Consider the following 15937-nt stretch of genomic DNA (forward strand, 5'->3'; position numbering starts at 1 on the left):
AAGAGTGCCACGATGGCATTTTGCTGCCGTCTTGGGCAGATCGCTTTTTTCCCTACCTTTTCAACCTGCTAAGGTCACGGTTTCAGCGGCCGTTGTGGCTGAGCGTGCATTCGCTAGATGAGTCCAGATGCCAGGCTAAGCCCCATTTGCAGCCGCCCTGGAACCAACGCATCTCTCAATTGAGACCAAGCGCATCGGGTTGGAGGCTGGGGAGAGGCTGGGTCGCCTGAGTTGCGCCTAACGGGACGCCTTGCTGGGTGCCTCGAGTCGGTCGGCCGGAGCCTGGTCTTCTTTGCTGGCGGCAGACTCGAGCTTGCGGGAATAACATCGCTCGCTATTGTTCAACACTCTAATCTCTCGATGCTGTTCAATCGTCGGGAGCAGATTCAATCACGACTCCGCTCAAATGAAACCGCTCAAGCGAAAACTGCCCCCTCATGATGAGAATCCAACTCGATTGCTACAGCCTCTCACACCGCGACATAAGCGACCGTCGCCGCTTCTAGCGGTGCGCCGCTCTGCGGAGGTCGTAACAACATCATCACCCGCGACGCCATCCGAAGTGCCCAGCTCACCAGAGAGAGATCCCTACGAGCTGGGCGAGGTTCTCTTCGGTATAGTGGGTTCATCTTGGAAGACAATGCAGGTATATTGTTAACCGTCAATAGCTCAAGGACATTCAGGTGCTTCTAAAATGGGAGCCCAAGTCTACCGACGAACCTACCAAAATTCCGGCCAAGATCGTCCACACTGGAGAGAATGTTCGCGAATTCACTCTTGATTTCAGTGCCGAACATTGTCTTGTCCGACTTAACACCGGTGGTGCTGTGGGAGTGTTAGAAGCTAGGGCATTGAATGCCCTTGGCGCTCTGGTCGAGGATACCTCCCCAGTCAGATTTGAGGCCTCCATGCCAGAGTCAGAATGGCAAGATATCGCATCTTCCATGGCCAACCACATTCGCAAGGCGAAGCCGATTACTATTCAAATCGACGTCATCGGTCCGCGATACAAAGCTGAGGTGGTTTCGCGGACCCTTGGGGTCGCGAAGCTGTTTTTGCAAAGTCCTGCTGGATGGGGTGTCCTGCCTTATGAAAATCCACAGTGCTTGAATTTACCACTTCCAGTCTCTCGGAAGAATTTCCATGACGGGAATGGGATTCTTCATCTGCATCAGGATAATAAACAGGGCGGTTGCGATTCCGATGGGCAAGATGATACTAATGAAGAGACCATCTCGTTAGACCCAGTGAAGATCTTGAACGGGATCAATCAATACGAGTTCTCAGGACTCGTGGATATTGACTCCCGAATAACAACAGAATTACATCTGTATGCGACGATTTCTGACTGTGCCTTACGTTTTGGGTACTAAAATGGCTACAGATATCAGAAGAAAGGTGTTGAGTTTATCTCCAGACGTGAGTCTGGTCAATCGCTACCGAATCAGACATTATGGGAGCCACTTAACCCCGAACAGAACACGATTGGGTAAGTCACTGCGGCAGCTTGACTCGAATTCCGAAACTTCCAGTTCTGATCTTATAGTTACCGGCACGCCATCACCGGTGCAAAAAGTCGAACAGAAGAGGACAGCCCTGGAGGCATTCTTGCCGATGATATGGGCTTGGGGAAGACTTTGATGATGATAGCAGCGATTCTCGGTTCAAAGGATCGTGCTCAAGAATACATGAGCCAAAATGACGCTGGACCTGTTCATGATTTGAAGCACCAACATCGTCCAATCATTCCCACGAAGTCAACATTGATTGTGGTTCTGTCAGAGCGTAATTATCTTACATCTCGAAAAGATGTTACCACATATGGCTAATCAATCACAGTTCTTCTTGCCAATTGGGTAAAACAGATAGAAAGGTAGGTAGAGGTACCGCCTTGAATCCTTTCTCAGCTAATCCAGAAAGTCACACATCCTGGGGTACGATCAAATACTACAAGTATCATGGAAGAGAACGGACTGACGACCCTTCTCTATTTGGAAAGTATGATATTGTTCTAACAACGTATGGGACTGTTGCTGCAGATTTCAGGAAGCGAAGGGGGACACTGAACAGCGCTCGATGGTATCGGACCGTCCTGGATGAAGGTGCACCCCTCTTGGCATCACTCCTCAAGGCCATCTGCTTATGGTTGAATAGCTCACACGATACGTAATTGGTCGACCAAGCAATTCTCCGCAGTTAATGATATCCCAGCTCATATCAGATGGTGCATGACCGGAACACCGATTCAAAACGGACTCGAGGACTTGGGGTCACTAGTACGGTTTCTGAGAGTGCCCGTCCTAGAAGACATTGGCACCTTTAGAAGACACATCTGTGCCGGGCCTGGGTCAACGAGAACACTGAAGCAGAATCTCCCGAATCTTCATCTCCTGCTGCGCTCCATTTGTCTCCAGAGAACACAGGACCTCCTGGGATTACGTTCAACCACGAAAATCTTCAGACTCGACTTCTTGGAAAACGAAAGAAGCGAATACCTAGCTATGGAGGCGGTGTGTAGAACAGCGATTGACATGGCAGTCAACTCCAAGGCATCGCATCAAAACGTACTGGAGAAGCTTCTCCGTCTTCGCGAGTTCTGCAACGGCATTACGGCCATCACCTCGGATGGCCCAGATGCATTGTTTAGCATCATGGAACAGTCGGGTGAAATCCGATGTGCATACTGCACTGCTGAAATAACGAGTCCAGACGCAGTTGATGGGAGACTTGTTCAACTAACCGAGTGTGGTCGATTTATTTGCACTGACATATCTTGCACTCTGGCATACCAAACTGAAACCGAGAGCGTTTGCCTGGTCTGCAAGGTACCGCACAGGAAGTTCAATCTGTTGACCTCAAGTGAGGACCCAATTCCCGTTCGAGAATCACCTCGATCATACCCATCTAAGCTCCTGCACCTCTTAGATGATGTCAAGTTGCACATGGGTCAAGAGAAATGGTACGAGGATCAATGAATGCCCCCACAAAAGGCCAGGGTAGCGAAACTAATACCGTGCAGCATTGTCTTTTCAGTATGGAAGCGAACTCTCAACTTGGTCGAGGCTCTGTTCACCGAGAATGGAATCAAATATTGTCGAGTGGATGGCTCAATATCTACGACAACCAGGCGCAAGAAAATTCTTCTCGACTTTCAGGAGCAAGATGACATACGAGTTTTGTTAATGACTCTTGGAACCGGAGCGGTGGGGTATGTTATTTTTTATCATAAGCAAGGGGTCACTGACTTTATTAGGCTTAATGACCTCTCCGTTGCTAGCCGCGTGCACCTTATTGAGCCACAATGGAACCCGTCTGTAGAGCGCCAGGCAATTGGCCGAGTGATACGACTAGGCCAAGAACGAGAAGTAAACATCCTTCGTTATATTATGAAAGGTTCAATTGAAGAGGTAAGCCTTGTTGTAGTATCACTAGGAAACAAAAGCTTATACTTGTAGCAGTTGGTAGAAAAGAGGCAAATACAAAAGCTTCAATTAGCATCCGGGGGTTTCAACCTCTCCCAGTTGGCCAAGGACATGGATGCTCTATAAAGGATTTGATGGGACACCTATGATAACAATTAAGATATGTTGAATGGAGTCACGGAATGCATGACGGGACGTGTCTTAAAGTGGGCGTGGAACAGGTCCGACAACCCGGCCAGTTTATATTGAGTCAGCTTTAAAAATAATAAAACCCTACCTAATATGAGAATTTATGACATATGAATAAAGCTGATTAAATAAAATAAAGATCTTACTAGTGATAAATTTAGAATTTTCAAGTTGTCGGAACTTTTGCGCGAATCTGTCCATCGCGAGCTATTCTGCGTTTACGGAAAACAAGGCGGCGGGGGGGACAAGACACGTAACCCATATACTCTGTACTAGACGCACACCACAGTGCGATTGTGGCGCTTTCGTGATGACTCGCATAAGAGGTTGGTAAGTGGAATAATGTACTGTGTCGCGTCTTCGTGTAATTATTCATCTACTGCAAGGGTCGAGGCGATAGATCACCAAAGCTAGCTTCGCCTTGGTCAATCCTTTGTCCTATTTTGGTTTACCCTAGCTTGATGTTTGTTTATCGCCTCATCGGCTAAATCATGAGTCGAGCTATTGAAACAGTGGCGTGCCCAGCCGCGCCACCGAGCGCCACCATAGCTCCCTGGCGCATGGGAAATGAGGACATTAGGAAGAAGCAAGAGTGTGTTCTCTCCGGAAGAAACCAGGCGCCACTGGCCTGTATTTACTGCCCGAAAATAGAGGTCCTCATTTAGAGCAGTGGACGAACTTGTAACTTATGGAAGCACAATCTCCGTTGGAAGCGACAATGAGCACGAACTATGGACTAGAATTACGCTTATTCTAGTCTCTAAGATCAAACGCATCTCGGCTATCTAGATGATTGTTAGCTGAAGTGAGGCCTGGCAATTCCATTTCCACTAGTCTGTCAATATTTGTCTTACTAGCGCACGCCATTCATCCTGGTACCTTTCTTCTTTGGCAACATCAATTCCCTAACTTTACTTATTATAGCCTAGGGCAGGCAGGTTACCAGTTCCTTTTCTCTCAACCGTCGCCACCTCGCATCGCAGCACAGCAACAGTGACTCCTTTTCCCTCGGAAGTTTGTTGATCATATACATCATGAAGTTCCAAACAGTTATTTTGTTATTACTGGCTATCCAAGCTGCAGTCGCGTCCCCTTGCAAGGCGCAATGCAAGTCGGACGGCTGTCTAAACGGTACAGTTGGTCTGAGAATTATTGTGTCCTCGGTTACTAACAGTAATAGGCCTTCTTGCAGCGCAGACTTCCGGCAAAGATGACTGCAGATCTATTTTTTCGGCTACAACGACGCCTATCGTGACCGAGACCTCGACCAGCTCCCAAGTCACCGTCATCCAAACATCGCGTGCCCCGGAAAAGCGCCACGAGTTCAACATTCCAGATTACGCTGCTGCTTGTTCCAACCCAGCGCAATACATCTCAGCATGCTCCTGCGTTGGGGTCACGGCACTCGAGACCACGACGACACCCTCTACCGTGACTAGTACTACCACCCCGACCAGCACCACCACCGAGGCGGAATCTTTCCCAATCTACACAATACTTGTCGTTGCCAACTATCCCACAGAGCAGAGCAGCACCAACATCTATGCCTCGAGCATATATACCGCTGGAATGTTTTGGACGATGTCGTTACAGAGCTCAAGAGATAACGCCGTAGTATGGGCCTTGTATACCAAGGACGGGTCCCTACAGGCGCTCACAGGTTTGGGAACTAGCTCGTACAACCTCTACACGAATTATAATACAGCAGCTGGTATTGTGAGCTCAGGAATCAGCTTGGCGCCAGATACTTATCTTGCTGCCTTCAATAGCCCAAAGGGGGTCTGGTCCATGGATGCGGCACACAACTTGAAGTCTCCCTGGAGCGGTGGAGGGGATGCTGCCTTCTGGGCGTGCAATGGTCGTCTCTATCGAACCGAGCCGAACTACGACTTCACTACAGAATGCACCACCGCCGTCAAAATCACACTCTCGGCTATTATTCTTTAGGACATGTCCAGTACGCCGTTTTTAGAGTTACCACCACTCCACGCCCGCATTTAGAATTTCATTCGACTAGAATTGGTGCAAATACAATAGACAAGACAAAACCAGTTCACCACGCTAACATATTCACACCACGCACTGAGAGAGACGCGACGCGATGTCAGTGCCAAAACTGGCCGGGTCATGAAGTGCGATCTCCTCTCCAAGATCCAGACAATCCCTGACAACATCCCCGTAAATGGAGCCCATGATTCTGAATGATTTTGTCAGCTCAACCATCGCATTCAGAGAAACGCACCAACTTACGTATCTATGTTTGACTTCGAAGCAAGCCCACGAAGTGTTCTCTGAGCAACATACGGTTCCTGTCCATACACGTGTTTGTCCACTGTATCCCACAGCCCAAGCTCAAGGAGCACACAGCCAAGACTGTACAGGTCATATAATCGCCTGTAAGGAAGACTGGCGTCAACAAGCTTGGCAGGATGTTGATAGTTGTCAAATGTCATATTAGTTGCTGCAGTTTTGGCCTCAGGGTCTGTACCATAGTAACCATAATCTACGTGGCCCTGAGGTTTGTAATCGCTTCGAGCGCTATTGAACCCTACCAGAAGGGGGTTGTTCAAGTCGAAGCCTTTTGGGCCAACCGAGACCGGAGAAGTAACATCGTCCTGGACTTCTCCTTTTGGGAAAAGGAGAACACTCTCCGAACGAACGTTCCTATATTACGATTAGATTACCAGGTTCAAACACATCCGATCATAAAATACTCACTTATGAACCCATTCAGCAGCATGTATAATGTGGATGGTGTCCACGAGCTGTTTCGCAATCTTGAACCTTATCCCCAAGCTCAACCCCTTTGGGTAGTATCTGGAGGTATTTTGGATGAGCTCTCTGAGGCTAATGGGCATCCGTCGACGGGAGATTGCGCCAGGTGCCAGGGTTGCAGGTATATTCCCCCGAATGTTACTTGGCGGCATCATGACGACACCCAACCTGCCAGAATGAGCAACATCATCGAGGATCCCATAGCATCCAGGAACCAGCATCTCGCTCGGCTTTGGAGTGGACAGTAAGACGGCCAGTTTCTCCGTATCCCTCCTCTTGTCCGCAAGCTGCGGGTTCTGTATCCACTCGATAAGAACGACGCGTCTCTCACCCGGCCATGGGAAATCGGATAGAAGTGCCAAAGTCGACTTTCCGCTACTTTCCACCCTGTAATTCTCGTCAATGTAGAATTCGCTGGCGCGAAACGCCCTAGGTCTTGCGCTCTGAGATATCTCTCGTTGCAAGACTAGAGATCGGAAATTTGCCATCTTTGCCAAGGCATCGTATTTCTTTGCGCTCGCTGGGTTAGTTGTGCTTTCAGCTTCCTTCTTGTAGACAGCAAAGAATGTCTGTAGCTGGTTGGCCATTAATTGGCCAATTTTGTCATAGACTCCCTTGTCCAGTCGAGCCACCTCTACTCCGGGCCCGTATCGCCACAACACCTCATTATACTCACGGAGTCGACTGATCAAGTCTTCAAGCTTCTTGTCCCTGCTCCATAGAACGAATTTCAATCTTTTAGCCAACGAGAGGTTTTCGGTGCATCTAGCGCGGAATCGCTCTATGTTCTGTGGATGGAGATCTTCGTCAGATTCAAACCGAAATGTCTCCACGTCTTGAACAGTCTATTGTGATTGTTAGCACTATCCTTAGACGGAAACTGAAATAGAACCTTGTTTACTGTGCTGGACACCCGAAATCCATATTTCTCGAGCGATTTGAAGTCATAGAACAGACGAGAAAAGAGTGCAAGGTGTCGTAAGACTTCTTTCGCACTGACCGGGCGCTCCTCTTCGTAGGTTCTGAATTTTGCTTCGCGGGTTCTTTCATCGCCCCACACTTCATACCAAGAGACAAAATGCTATTTGTAATGGTGAGTACAAAGTCGATTGGAGGAAGAAAATGGCAAATCTTCCACCCGCTCTCGTTTCCCATCGAGACCCGAATGACTTACACCATGATGGGTTTCAATTCTTGTCAGCAGCTCCGCCATCTTTCCTTTTGCCTCTATCATGTCTGCGATCATAGTGAACCCCTCTACACGAATTAGCATCTGTATCAAAGTGGCTGGGCGCCTGGCCCTCTCGTACCTCTACAAAGTGGAAGTAAACCCAGGATGCCTGTCACAACCCCAAGTGTTTCAGCCATGTTTCTGGACGATGAGAAGGAACTTTGATATTGTGGGGCGTTGAGAAGCCTGTACAAGGCTCAAATGAGTAGGATCTACAATCCAAGACTGTCTGCTGGCATTCGCTTGGTTTTGAGGTTTAACGTCATCAAGTAAGAATTTGGCTGACGAAAAGAGGGGTCATGCGGCACGGACTTCCGAGTAGATCCGAAAAATCCGGCCCAGACCTGTGTACCAGTCTCACTCACATCATTGGTCAAATCACGGTGCAGGCGGAAAATATATGTGCTGAGGCAATCTATTCGAGTTACCGATGTTCAGCTTAGGTACTCTAGTAATACATTCCTGCTATATCCTCTCCCATCCACTGGATTAATTATAACACCGTCCTCGTCCTCCTAGCCTCAACTGTGGATTCCTATAGGCTCAAGGCCGCTTCATCGTTCGAAAGAAGCCTGCTGTTAACATGCTTTTCATTGGCATTTTCCAGGCTGGCAATTTTTGTCTTCGTATAGGAGGCGAACTCCGGTCCCTGGTCTGAATTTGCATAATAGATATATGCTTGTTGGTCCCCATGGGCCGTTTTTGACTTACAGGTGCCGTGCTCACTCAACCTTTGACTAGACGTAACTTGAAAAGGGTCATCGAAGTTTCGGAAAGCATTTGGCCTTTGCGTAGATTTTTGCAGAAAGGCGTCATAACGATCACGTTCTGTTTGACGAATCCTTGGACCCTATCTAGCGATAGCGCGGAAAAAGTTCCTAGAAGATATCAACAGATCCTTTCGAACCTTGCCCAGAACAGCCCGGAATGAACTGCGTTGAGCAAGTCAGAGCGCGTTTAAGAAGACTATCACCAGCCTGCAGATAGCCTCAGACATAGCTATTTCAGGTTACAGCAGATATTCCCAACCCAGGGGTTCAAATGGTCCCCAGAAATCTCGTGGCGTAATTCCCAGTGGAACTGAATAAAATCCTCCCTAAACTTGGAGTTTGGGTAATTCTAAAAATTCCAAGCTAACTAATCTAACTTCTGCCTGCTCCCTCAAGGTGAGCAAGTTGCCGGCACAAGGTCAAAAAACACAGTTTTATCCACAATTCAAGCATTTCTTACCCAATGCTACCACAATGACCAAATATCAAGCTTCTCAACTTGAAAAATTCCAAGCTGGCATTTATTAGAAATAGTCTCCGGTTCTCAGTGAGATTGACAGCCTAAAGGAGTCTATGAAACCTCCTGGTCTCACATCCAAGACCCTTGCGGCTGCTTATGTTCACCAATCAACCTAAATTGAGGATAACTCCCTTGATCTGCGGCATACCAGAGCAATTGATGGCTATCTTCAATATTAATTGTTCGATGGCGTGCAGTACATGTCCTCCAATACTCTCGGAGATCAGTCTTTCCCTGATGTCTCCTCTCTTATGCCTCATGCTAATCAAAACTAAGTTATCGAACAACGAACTATTTTATTGCATCGTACTGGATCTCTGAGGTTTCAATACCGGCCAGAAGTCAAGATACCTCAGGTTTCCACGAAGACGACATCCGTCATCTTTCGGCTGTGACAACGATGAGCTCGGCGCCAGGAGACAACTATGCATGCAATCTTGGATCCACGGTGAAAATAGGGGAATATTGCAAGATACCCCTTTGGGTGACAAACAGTCCAATGAGTCATTTTCCCTACCCTGGCAAGGTTTCTACGTGTATGCAGCGCTTCTTTCCATGGCGGGAAAGGACCGAAACAGAGCAGGAATTTCACCCACTCATCATCGCTTACCAGACTATGGCATATTTCCTCCACATTCATCCTTTCCCAAACGGAAATAAGAGTATCTAGAGGGTTATATTACACGATTACTTGGTACGAATAGTACTCACAGTCTTTCAACCATGAGAACGGCAAGAGTACATTCATATGATCAAAAACGCGCCTACGTGCAACCCTGATGAGATTTTACATCTATCACTGAAGAGTAAACTATAAATAACGCACAGATTCAAGATATGAGGCCCTAGCTATAGACTAGTTTAGTTCAGAAACACCTCGTCGTATCGTGTAGGACCGTGCTCTTGGAGAATAGATCTCATAAGCAATTAATTGTCTAACAACGGAATTCACAACTCATATCCACCTGCTGGTGATCACCTCCGAGAGGAAATAACAGTGGCGTGACTTTGTTGACACTGCGTTTTGTTGTCCGACAACTACTGCTCGTAATGCGGTGAATTGGCCTTGCATCCGCCGTCAACAAATGGCTTGCCGGTGAGTCACTTCCCTGTGGATCAAAATCAACGCACCGTCTGTTTAGTGATGCCGAGTAGGGATGACGCCGGTGAATCTCTCAATTCGTGAGGCGGCTCCATTCTTCTTCCTGGTTATGGATTGCCACTGGACAACAGGACCCAGAATTCCTTTCTGGTCCTCATCAGCGATGTGGGTTGTGACTGGACCGCTGCCACACTCCTCCTGTTCGAGAGGCGTATGCTCGAATTTATTGAGGACATCACTAATAAACCCGACTAATGGGTCAAGTTCAGCGATCAAGAGATCATTGCAAGGTGGAAGAATGAGGCCATTACGATGCCCTGGGCCTAGCACCTCAAAATACCGACTTCACCGAAAATATGGCTGATGCTGTAAGTCACTGTATTGTCCATATCTCTCACAGGTATCATTTACGGGCCTAGTGCATTAGTGAACTCTAGAAAAGGCCAAAATCTGTGAAAATACAGGTTTCACTCCCGTTATGGACTAATCAACCCGTGCCATCAAGTCAGATAAGCCCATTTCAACGACCTCTGAGCGGCCCTCAAGTCCGCTGCGGCTCCTCTCCCATTACTAAGCTTGAAGATTGGCGCGGACCATTTATTCAAGCACTGTATGTAACAAGCTGTCAGACTTTGCAGATAACAACAGAAAAGGGACTTATTTTGGAAGGTAGGCCCTGAACATTCTGGGTTTGGAGTAGCAAGCTCAATTATGAACCGTCTTTTTAACATTTTGTAGCTTGAAGTCAAAATTCCGATGATATCAATGGAGGAGTACGCTAGAAGTGAAGGCTGGTCCCTTGTTCTGAACCCTTGGTCGAGCTTGCTGGTGATCCACTCCCACAGGTATATTTCCCTCTACACAGGGCGATTTCTTCCTCTGCATCAATCCTTTTGTCAAGAGGTGACTTTGTACATCCTAGCTAACATATGATTCTTCAATTGATCAGCACCGTCTTCATTTTGCTGCCCCCAGTTGTACCAGGTATTCTGCAGCTTTACCCCGAGCCCATCAAGTTCCGAGGCTCGCACACTCGGAGAATGACAAACCTCCGGTCAACGCGTATTTACAACCGTCAAACCCAATGTGGTCCGGCAATGATTGGCCTGTAAAAGCTCGTACGTATGGATTCGGCCGAGGGAGGGCCGTTCGGGTCAGCAGTCTGTCTGCTACTTCGGATCTTTCGGCCCCGCCACCACCACTTCTCCGGAGATCAGCGATCAGCCCACGAATCACATGGCCTCTTCCAGAGTCCAGACGTCACCTCCCACAATGCACCTCCAGTTTTGCCTCTTCTCCAGTATTCCCCCATAGACAGATACTCGGGAGCGTCATCGCGGAGTGCACCTGACTGCCGGGGACGGACCGATTCCCAGGTCGTCGCGTGGCCCCAGACAATGCCAGGATGAGCTCCGACCAAGCCGTTGGGATACAACGGGGCCGTTGGATCACCAGTTGCTCAAGCTTGACAGGATCGTTCGCTCACGAGGTAGACTTTCGGCGTAAATCATGGCATCGTCGGATAGTTAGACCAGCTACTTAAAACAAGACGCACCCCGAGCTGCAAATGTCTTGGACTCTCTTCCACCCATCCAAATACAACAATTTGTATTATCAATCACCACTTGAACCCAATTGACAATCCACAAGGCTATAGCCTCGCCGCTCACCATGGCTCCAAAGTTCCTCACAGTGTACTTTGACGAGCACAACCCCGACACGGAGAAGGGGGCAAATGCGCATGCTCGTCGGTCCCTCTCGGGGCTGGACTACTCGCCATTGCCCCGTATCACAGGGAAGTCTCTCCTCCTCGCGACATTTGTATCTATGGGCGGAATTCTGTAAGTACAAATGCACAACACAAATCGAGAAGATGCAATGATCTGACCAAGCTTGATGCGATGCCCAGCTTCGGTTATGATACCGGCCAGATTTCCGGCTTCCTGGAGATGCCAGACTTCCTGGATCGCTTTGCTCAGACAAACAGCCACGGCGAGCACGCCTTCAGTACGGTCCGCTCTGGCCTCATCGTCGGTCTTCTCTCCATCGGCACCCTCATCGGTGCTCTGTGTGCTGCTCCCATTGCCGACCGCTTCGGCCGCAAGTACTGCATCTCCTTGGCAAACCTCATCATCGCCATAGGTTTCATCATCCAGATCTCCGCCGACCGCGAATGGGTCCAGATCATGATGGGTCGTTGGGTATGTCAAGTCCCGGAGCTCTCCAACTGAGTTGCTGTTTCTAACTTGCTCGAACAGGTTGCTGGTCTCGGTGTCGGCGCCTTGTCTCTCCTTGTGCCCATGTTCCAAGCTGAGAGTTCTCCTCCTTGGATCCGAGGCGCCATGGTTTGCACATACCAGCTCTTCATCACCATCGGCATCTTCCTCGCCGCCTGCTTCAACTACGGCACCGTGACGCACCATCCCAACAGCTCAGCTTCGTGGCGCATCATCATTGGCCTGGGCTGGGTATTCACTCTGGTGCTCGGCATTGGCATCCTGTTCTTCCCCGAGACGCCGCGATTCGACTACAGGCAAGGCCATGTCGACCGCGCCCGCAACACCCTCTGCAGCATCTACGGTGCGGCACCAAACCATTGGGCTATCCATACGCAGATGGAGGAGATTGAATCCAAGCTGCGGGCAGAAAAGGCGGTCAAGGGCAATCCCGTTTCCGAGTTTATCGACATGTTCCGCGCCCCGCGGATGGCCTATCGTATCTTCATCGGTGTCTCTCTGCAGATGTTCCAACAACTCACGGGTGCCAACTACTTCTTGTTCGTCCAGTCTTCGAGCGGCCACTGCTTTATTTGTGCTAACTCAATGACAGTTACTACGGTACCACAATCTTCCAGTCTGTCGAGATCGACAGTTACATCACACAGATCATCCTCAACACCATCAACTTTGTCGTCACATTCATCGGTCTCTATATTGTCGAGCACTACGGTCGCCGCAAGTCCTTGATCACAGGCAGCATCTGGATGTTCATATGCTTCCTCATCTTTGCCTCGGTTGGCCACTTTGCCTTGGACCGCACAACGCCGCAGAATACGCGCAGCGCGGGCATCGCCATGATCGTCATGGCCTGCCTCTTCATCCTCGGCTTCGCTACAACCTGGGGACCCATGATCTGGACCATTATGGCTGAGATCTTCCCTTCGCGCTACCGAGCGAAGGGCATGGCTTTATCGACGGCCAGTAACTGGCTGTGGAATTTCCTGCTCGCCTTTTTCACGCCCTTCATTACCAAGGACATCGATTTCCGCTATGGCTATGTCTTTGCGGGCTGCAATATCCTCGGTGGCCTTCTCGTCTACTTCTTCGTCATTGAGGGCCAGGGGCGCACCCTCGAAGAGATCGATACCATGTATCTCGAACGTGTGAACCCCATGAAGAGCACCAAGTGGGTGGCTCCTCCGCCTGACGAGATGAGTAGAATTCGCAAGGAGGCTGGCACTGATCTCGAAACGGCTCTTCCGGCCACAAGCGACGAGGAGATGCTGCAGCGGGATTCAGGTGCTGAGAATAGCCAAAACGCAAGTCGGAGAAAGGAGGAGCACGCAGGTACCACCCACGAGGAGGACGCCTAAGCAACCCGAAGAAGCGATAATAAAGGAAAGTATATACAAGCAAGAAATACGAAGGGGTGAGCTTACTGAGATTGTCCATATAATGAGCTCACCTGTTATGAATTTATGTTGGGAATGTATCAATAAATCCGGCCTTAAGCGGCGACATGATGGCCGCAAAGAAGGTTGTTCAATTCTACAGTATGATATATAGGTGTGGTTTTCTGGAAATAAAGATCTAAATAAAATTAAATAAAGTTATGTATTATCACTAGGATGTAGAGTTAATAGCTAAGAATTCTGACTTATTATCCAGGGCTAACTTTTATTGGGTTTATGTATTTCATAAACTTTAGGCCCAACCAAGCCAGCCAGGAGCAATCTCAGCCGGTTGCCCGTACTTTGATTTCCCTCAGATGTCTTCTATCTTCTTTCCTGATTGAGTACATTCTTCCCATCACCATAAAGTAGGCTTCGAGGCAATGTACCCCACCTTCTCGTCAAAACGCGCTCCTTCAAACTGCTCGGCGAGATTTTGGTAGGATTTGTTCCGCTTTTCTCCCTTGACCCCAAGCGTGTCGATATGAGAAGCCCAAATTGGGTCGTCCACATCCAACCCATATCCAAAGTTCTTCCAAGTAGTAAGTACCACCATGCCGCTTCCATTGGGTCCATCACAGCATGAAACCGTAAGTTCGGTGTGACAATAAACACATCGCAAACGTTTGCCGTTAATTCTGTGCCAGCTTCTCTGGCCTCTCCAACGCCTATGGTTGCACCGGGTCCCGTGGTTCCAAAGGCAATTGTGTGCACTTCGTGTCGTGAGCTCTGCATCTGGATCATACCCTTTCAGAACGTAATCTAGACTTTCCCAAGCAAAGTGTTGACAGGCGTTCGTCAACTCGGGGTTATCCCCCGGAATGTTCCTCAAAACTGGCACCATAACAGAAGAATCACCCTGCGGGAGACATGGCTGAAGGAAGATCTCTGATTTCACAAAGAGCTCGTCTTTGACAATCTCAGTGCGCACTTGTAATTTGGCTCTGGGTGTTGACTCTGCCACGTACTCCCGGTCGTCATCGAGCACGCTTTGATGATAGAATACGGTGTTGTGCCGGTAGCTCCTCAGAATAGCGGCGACCATGTCGAATCATAATGGCAGCCGGCCCCCAAAGGCTTCCATTCTTTCCGTTCTACGATTCAAGCAAGCGCGTTGCCCTTCCGAACCAGACGGCTCCCGTCCTGGGTCAAATCTGGGAAGGTGGAAGTACTGGCACACAGGGCAGAGAATCTCCCGGATCAGGTACCCGTCGCGCTCCAGCCGCTGTAAAAGCAGGAATTTGTCCGAAGAAGACAGCCTAAGGACATTTCGACCAAGAGCGGAGAAGGCTTGGCGACATGAGAGAGATAGAGCGGCGCAGTCGATGTTGCTGAGATACTGGCGGGTCTTGGAGATTATGCGATGTGAAAACAATATTTGAAGACTGTCGGCATTTGTTGGAAATTTTCCCGCCGTTCCAGATTTTCCAGATATTTGAGCTGCCTTGGCCAGTTCATATGCCTCAGATATCTCAGCTGCTTTCACTCTAAGCCTCTGTCTGAGGCGACGGAAATTCTTCATGGCTGGTGCAACCTAAGAAAGTCACATATGAAGACCAAGGAAAGCGATGAAATGAGGGGACTCCCTTGTCGAGAATTCATTGGAGAAGGGAAATTTCGTTTACGATGAGGAATGCTGATCTCGAGAGATGCTTGGGTTTTATATTTAATCAAGCACCTCTTTGTCTAGCTGGAGGGTTTGGCATCTGAACACTATCTACAGAGATTTAACTTTTTATAAGGTTCCGGTCAGCGATTCGGGTTGTTGAATAGAAGCTGCATGCTGTAGAGTTCAGGCGGAGGATCCGCAAACTCTAACAATTAGGTATAGGCCAGCCCAAGTCAGTAATTTCGATCATCTTAGCTAATGATGTGCTGCTAGATGATGATCGAGATTGGGCTTTTCAGAATGAAGGAATTGCCGCCGAGCCTAAAGAGATGAAACGGGATATCAGGGAGATCTAAAACAGGCAAAGGGGCGTGGTTATCTTATGAAGCCAGTATTAATTATTTTCTCGGTTTGCATGTGCTCTGACAACTCGAACAGCTGCGACGTTGCAATTGAGTACTTATGCCTCTACCGCCGAATCGCAATGAGACGTGAGAACGCCATAGGTATTTCCCTCTGAATGCCAGCCCCTTGATAATCAGTGATTCCATGAGACACACCCGTGAAGTATCCCCGATCTCAAAAAGGGTATCGGCGATCTACTACTACGACTCTGATAACATTACTGACTGTCACCTCGATTTCCGTA

General features: G+C 48.7%; 4 protein-coding genes across 4 annotated transcripts; 3 read left to right on the plus strand and 1 right to left on the minus strand.

Moving 5' to 3' along the window:
- Nucleotides 1-339: 339 nt before the first annotated feature.
- BGZ61DRAFT_41715 (SNF2 family N-terminal domain-containing protein) lies at nt 340-3689 on the plus strand. The gene is made up of 10 exons (XM_046243401.1): nt 340-619; nt 669-1330; nt 1385-1489; nt 1547-1785; nt 1840-1873; nt 1921-2102; nt 2155-2959; nt 3020-3208; nt 3254-3407; nt 3459-3689. Exons 1-10 carry the CDS (start codon nt 407-409, stop codon nt 3546-3548), a joined length of 2673 nt encoding a protein of 890 aa, XP_046103780.1. The 5' UTR covers nt 340-406; the 3' UTR covers nt 3549-3689.
- Nucleotides 3690-4645: 956 nt separating this feature from the next.
- On the plus strand, nt 4646-5558 carry BGZ61DRAFT_533161 (uncharacterized protein; the record flags this gene model as incomplete). The annotated part of the gene is made up of 2 exons (XM_046253968.1): nt 4646-4742; nt 4792-5558. The coding sequence occupies 2 exons, from the start codon at nt 4646-4648 to the stop codon at nt 5556-5558; spliced, it is 864 nt and encodes a 287-aa protein (XP_046103781.1).
- BGZ61DRAFT_453145 (uncharacterized protein) lies at nt 5471-7878 on the minus strand. The gene is made up of 6 exons (XM_046246039.1): nt 7697-7878; nt 7561-7643; nt 7279-7467; nt 6330-7231; nt 5862-6275; nt 5471-5808 (listed from the first exon to the last, which is right to left on the minus strand). The coding sequence occupies exons 1-6, from the start codon at nt 7752-7754 to the stop codon at nt 5682-5684; spliced, it is 1773 nt and encodes a 590-aa protein (XP_046103782.1). The 5' UTR covers nt 7755-7878; the 3' UTR covers nt 5471-5681.
- A 3802-nt stretch (nt 7879-11680) lies between these two features.
- On the plus strand, nt 11681-13601 carry BGZ61DRAFT_354065 (uncharacterized protein; the record flags this gene model as incomplete). The annotated part of the gene is made up of 4 exons (XM_046240577.1): nt 11681-11850; nt 11919-12210; nt 12268-12785; nt 12839-13601. The coding sequence occupies 4 exons, from the start codon at nt 11681-11683 to the stop codon at nt 13599-13601; spliced, it is 1743 nt and encodes a 580-aa protein (XP_046103783.1).
- Nucleotides 13602-15937: the final 2336 nt, after the last annotated feature.

Source organism: Ilyonectria robusta (genome assembly GCF_021365365.1).
Source record: "Ilyonectria robusta strain PMI_751 chromosome Unknown BGZ61scaffold_11, whole genome shotgun sequence".
Lineage (NCBI taxonomy): Eukaryota > Fungi > Ascomycota > Sordariomycetes > Hypocreales > Nectriaceae > Ilyonectria > Ilyonectria robusta.

Excerpts from the sequence above, each read along its gene's own strand:
- BGZ61DRAFT_41715 (XM_046243401.1), top strand. The coding sequence starts at position 407 with ATGAAACCGCTCAAGCGAAAACTGCCCCCTCATGATGAGAATCCAACT. Across the intron at positions 2,103-2,154 it reads TCGGACCGTCCTGGATGAAG|CTCACACGATACGTAATTGG; the intron begins GTGCACCCCTCT and ends ATGGTTGAATAG. Across the intron at positions 3,209-3,253 it reads CTTGGAACCGGAGCGGTGGG|GCTTAATGACCTCTCCGTTG; the intron begins GTATGTTATTTT and ends TGACTTTATTAG.
- BGZ61DRAFT_453145 (XM_046246039.1), bottom strand. The coding sequence starts at position 7,754 with ATGGCTGAAACACTTGGGGTTGTGACAGGCATCCTGGGTTTACTTCCA. Across the intron at positions 7,644-7,696 it reads TTTACTTCCACTTTGTAGAG|AGGGGTTCACTATGATCGCA; the intron begins GTACGAGAGGGC and ends TAATTCGTGTAG. Across the intron at positions 7,468-7,560 it reads GAATTGAAACCCATCATGGT|CATTTTGTCTCTTGGTATGA; the intron begins GTAAGTCATTCG and ends CATTACAAATAG.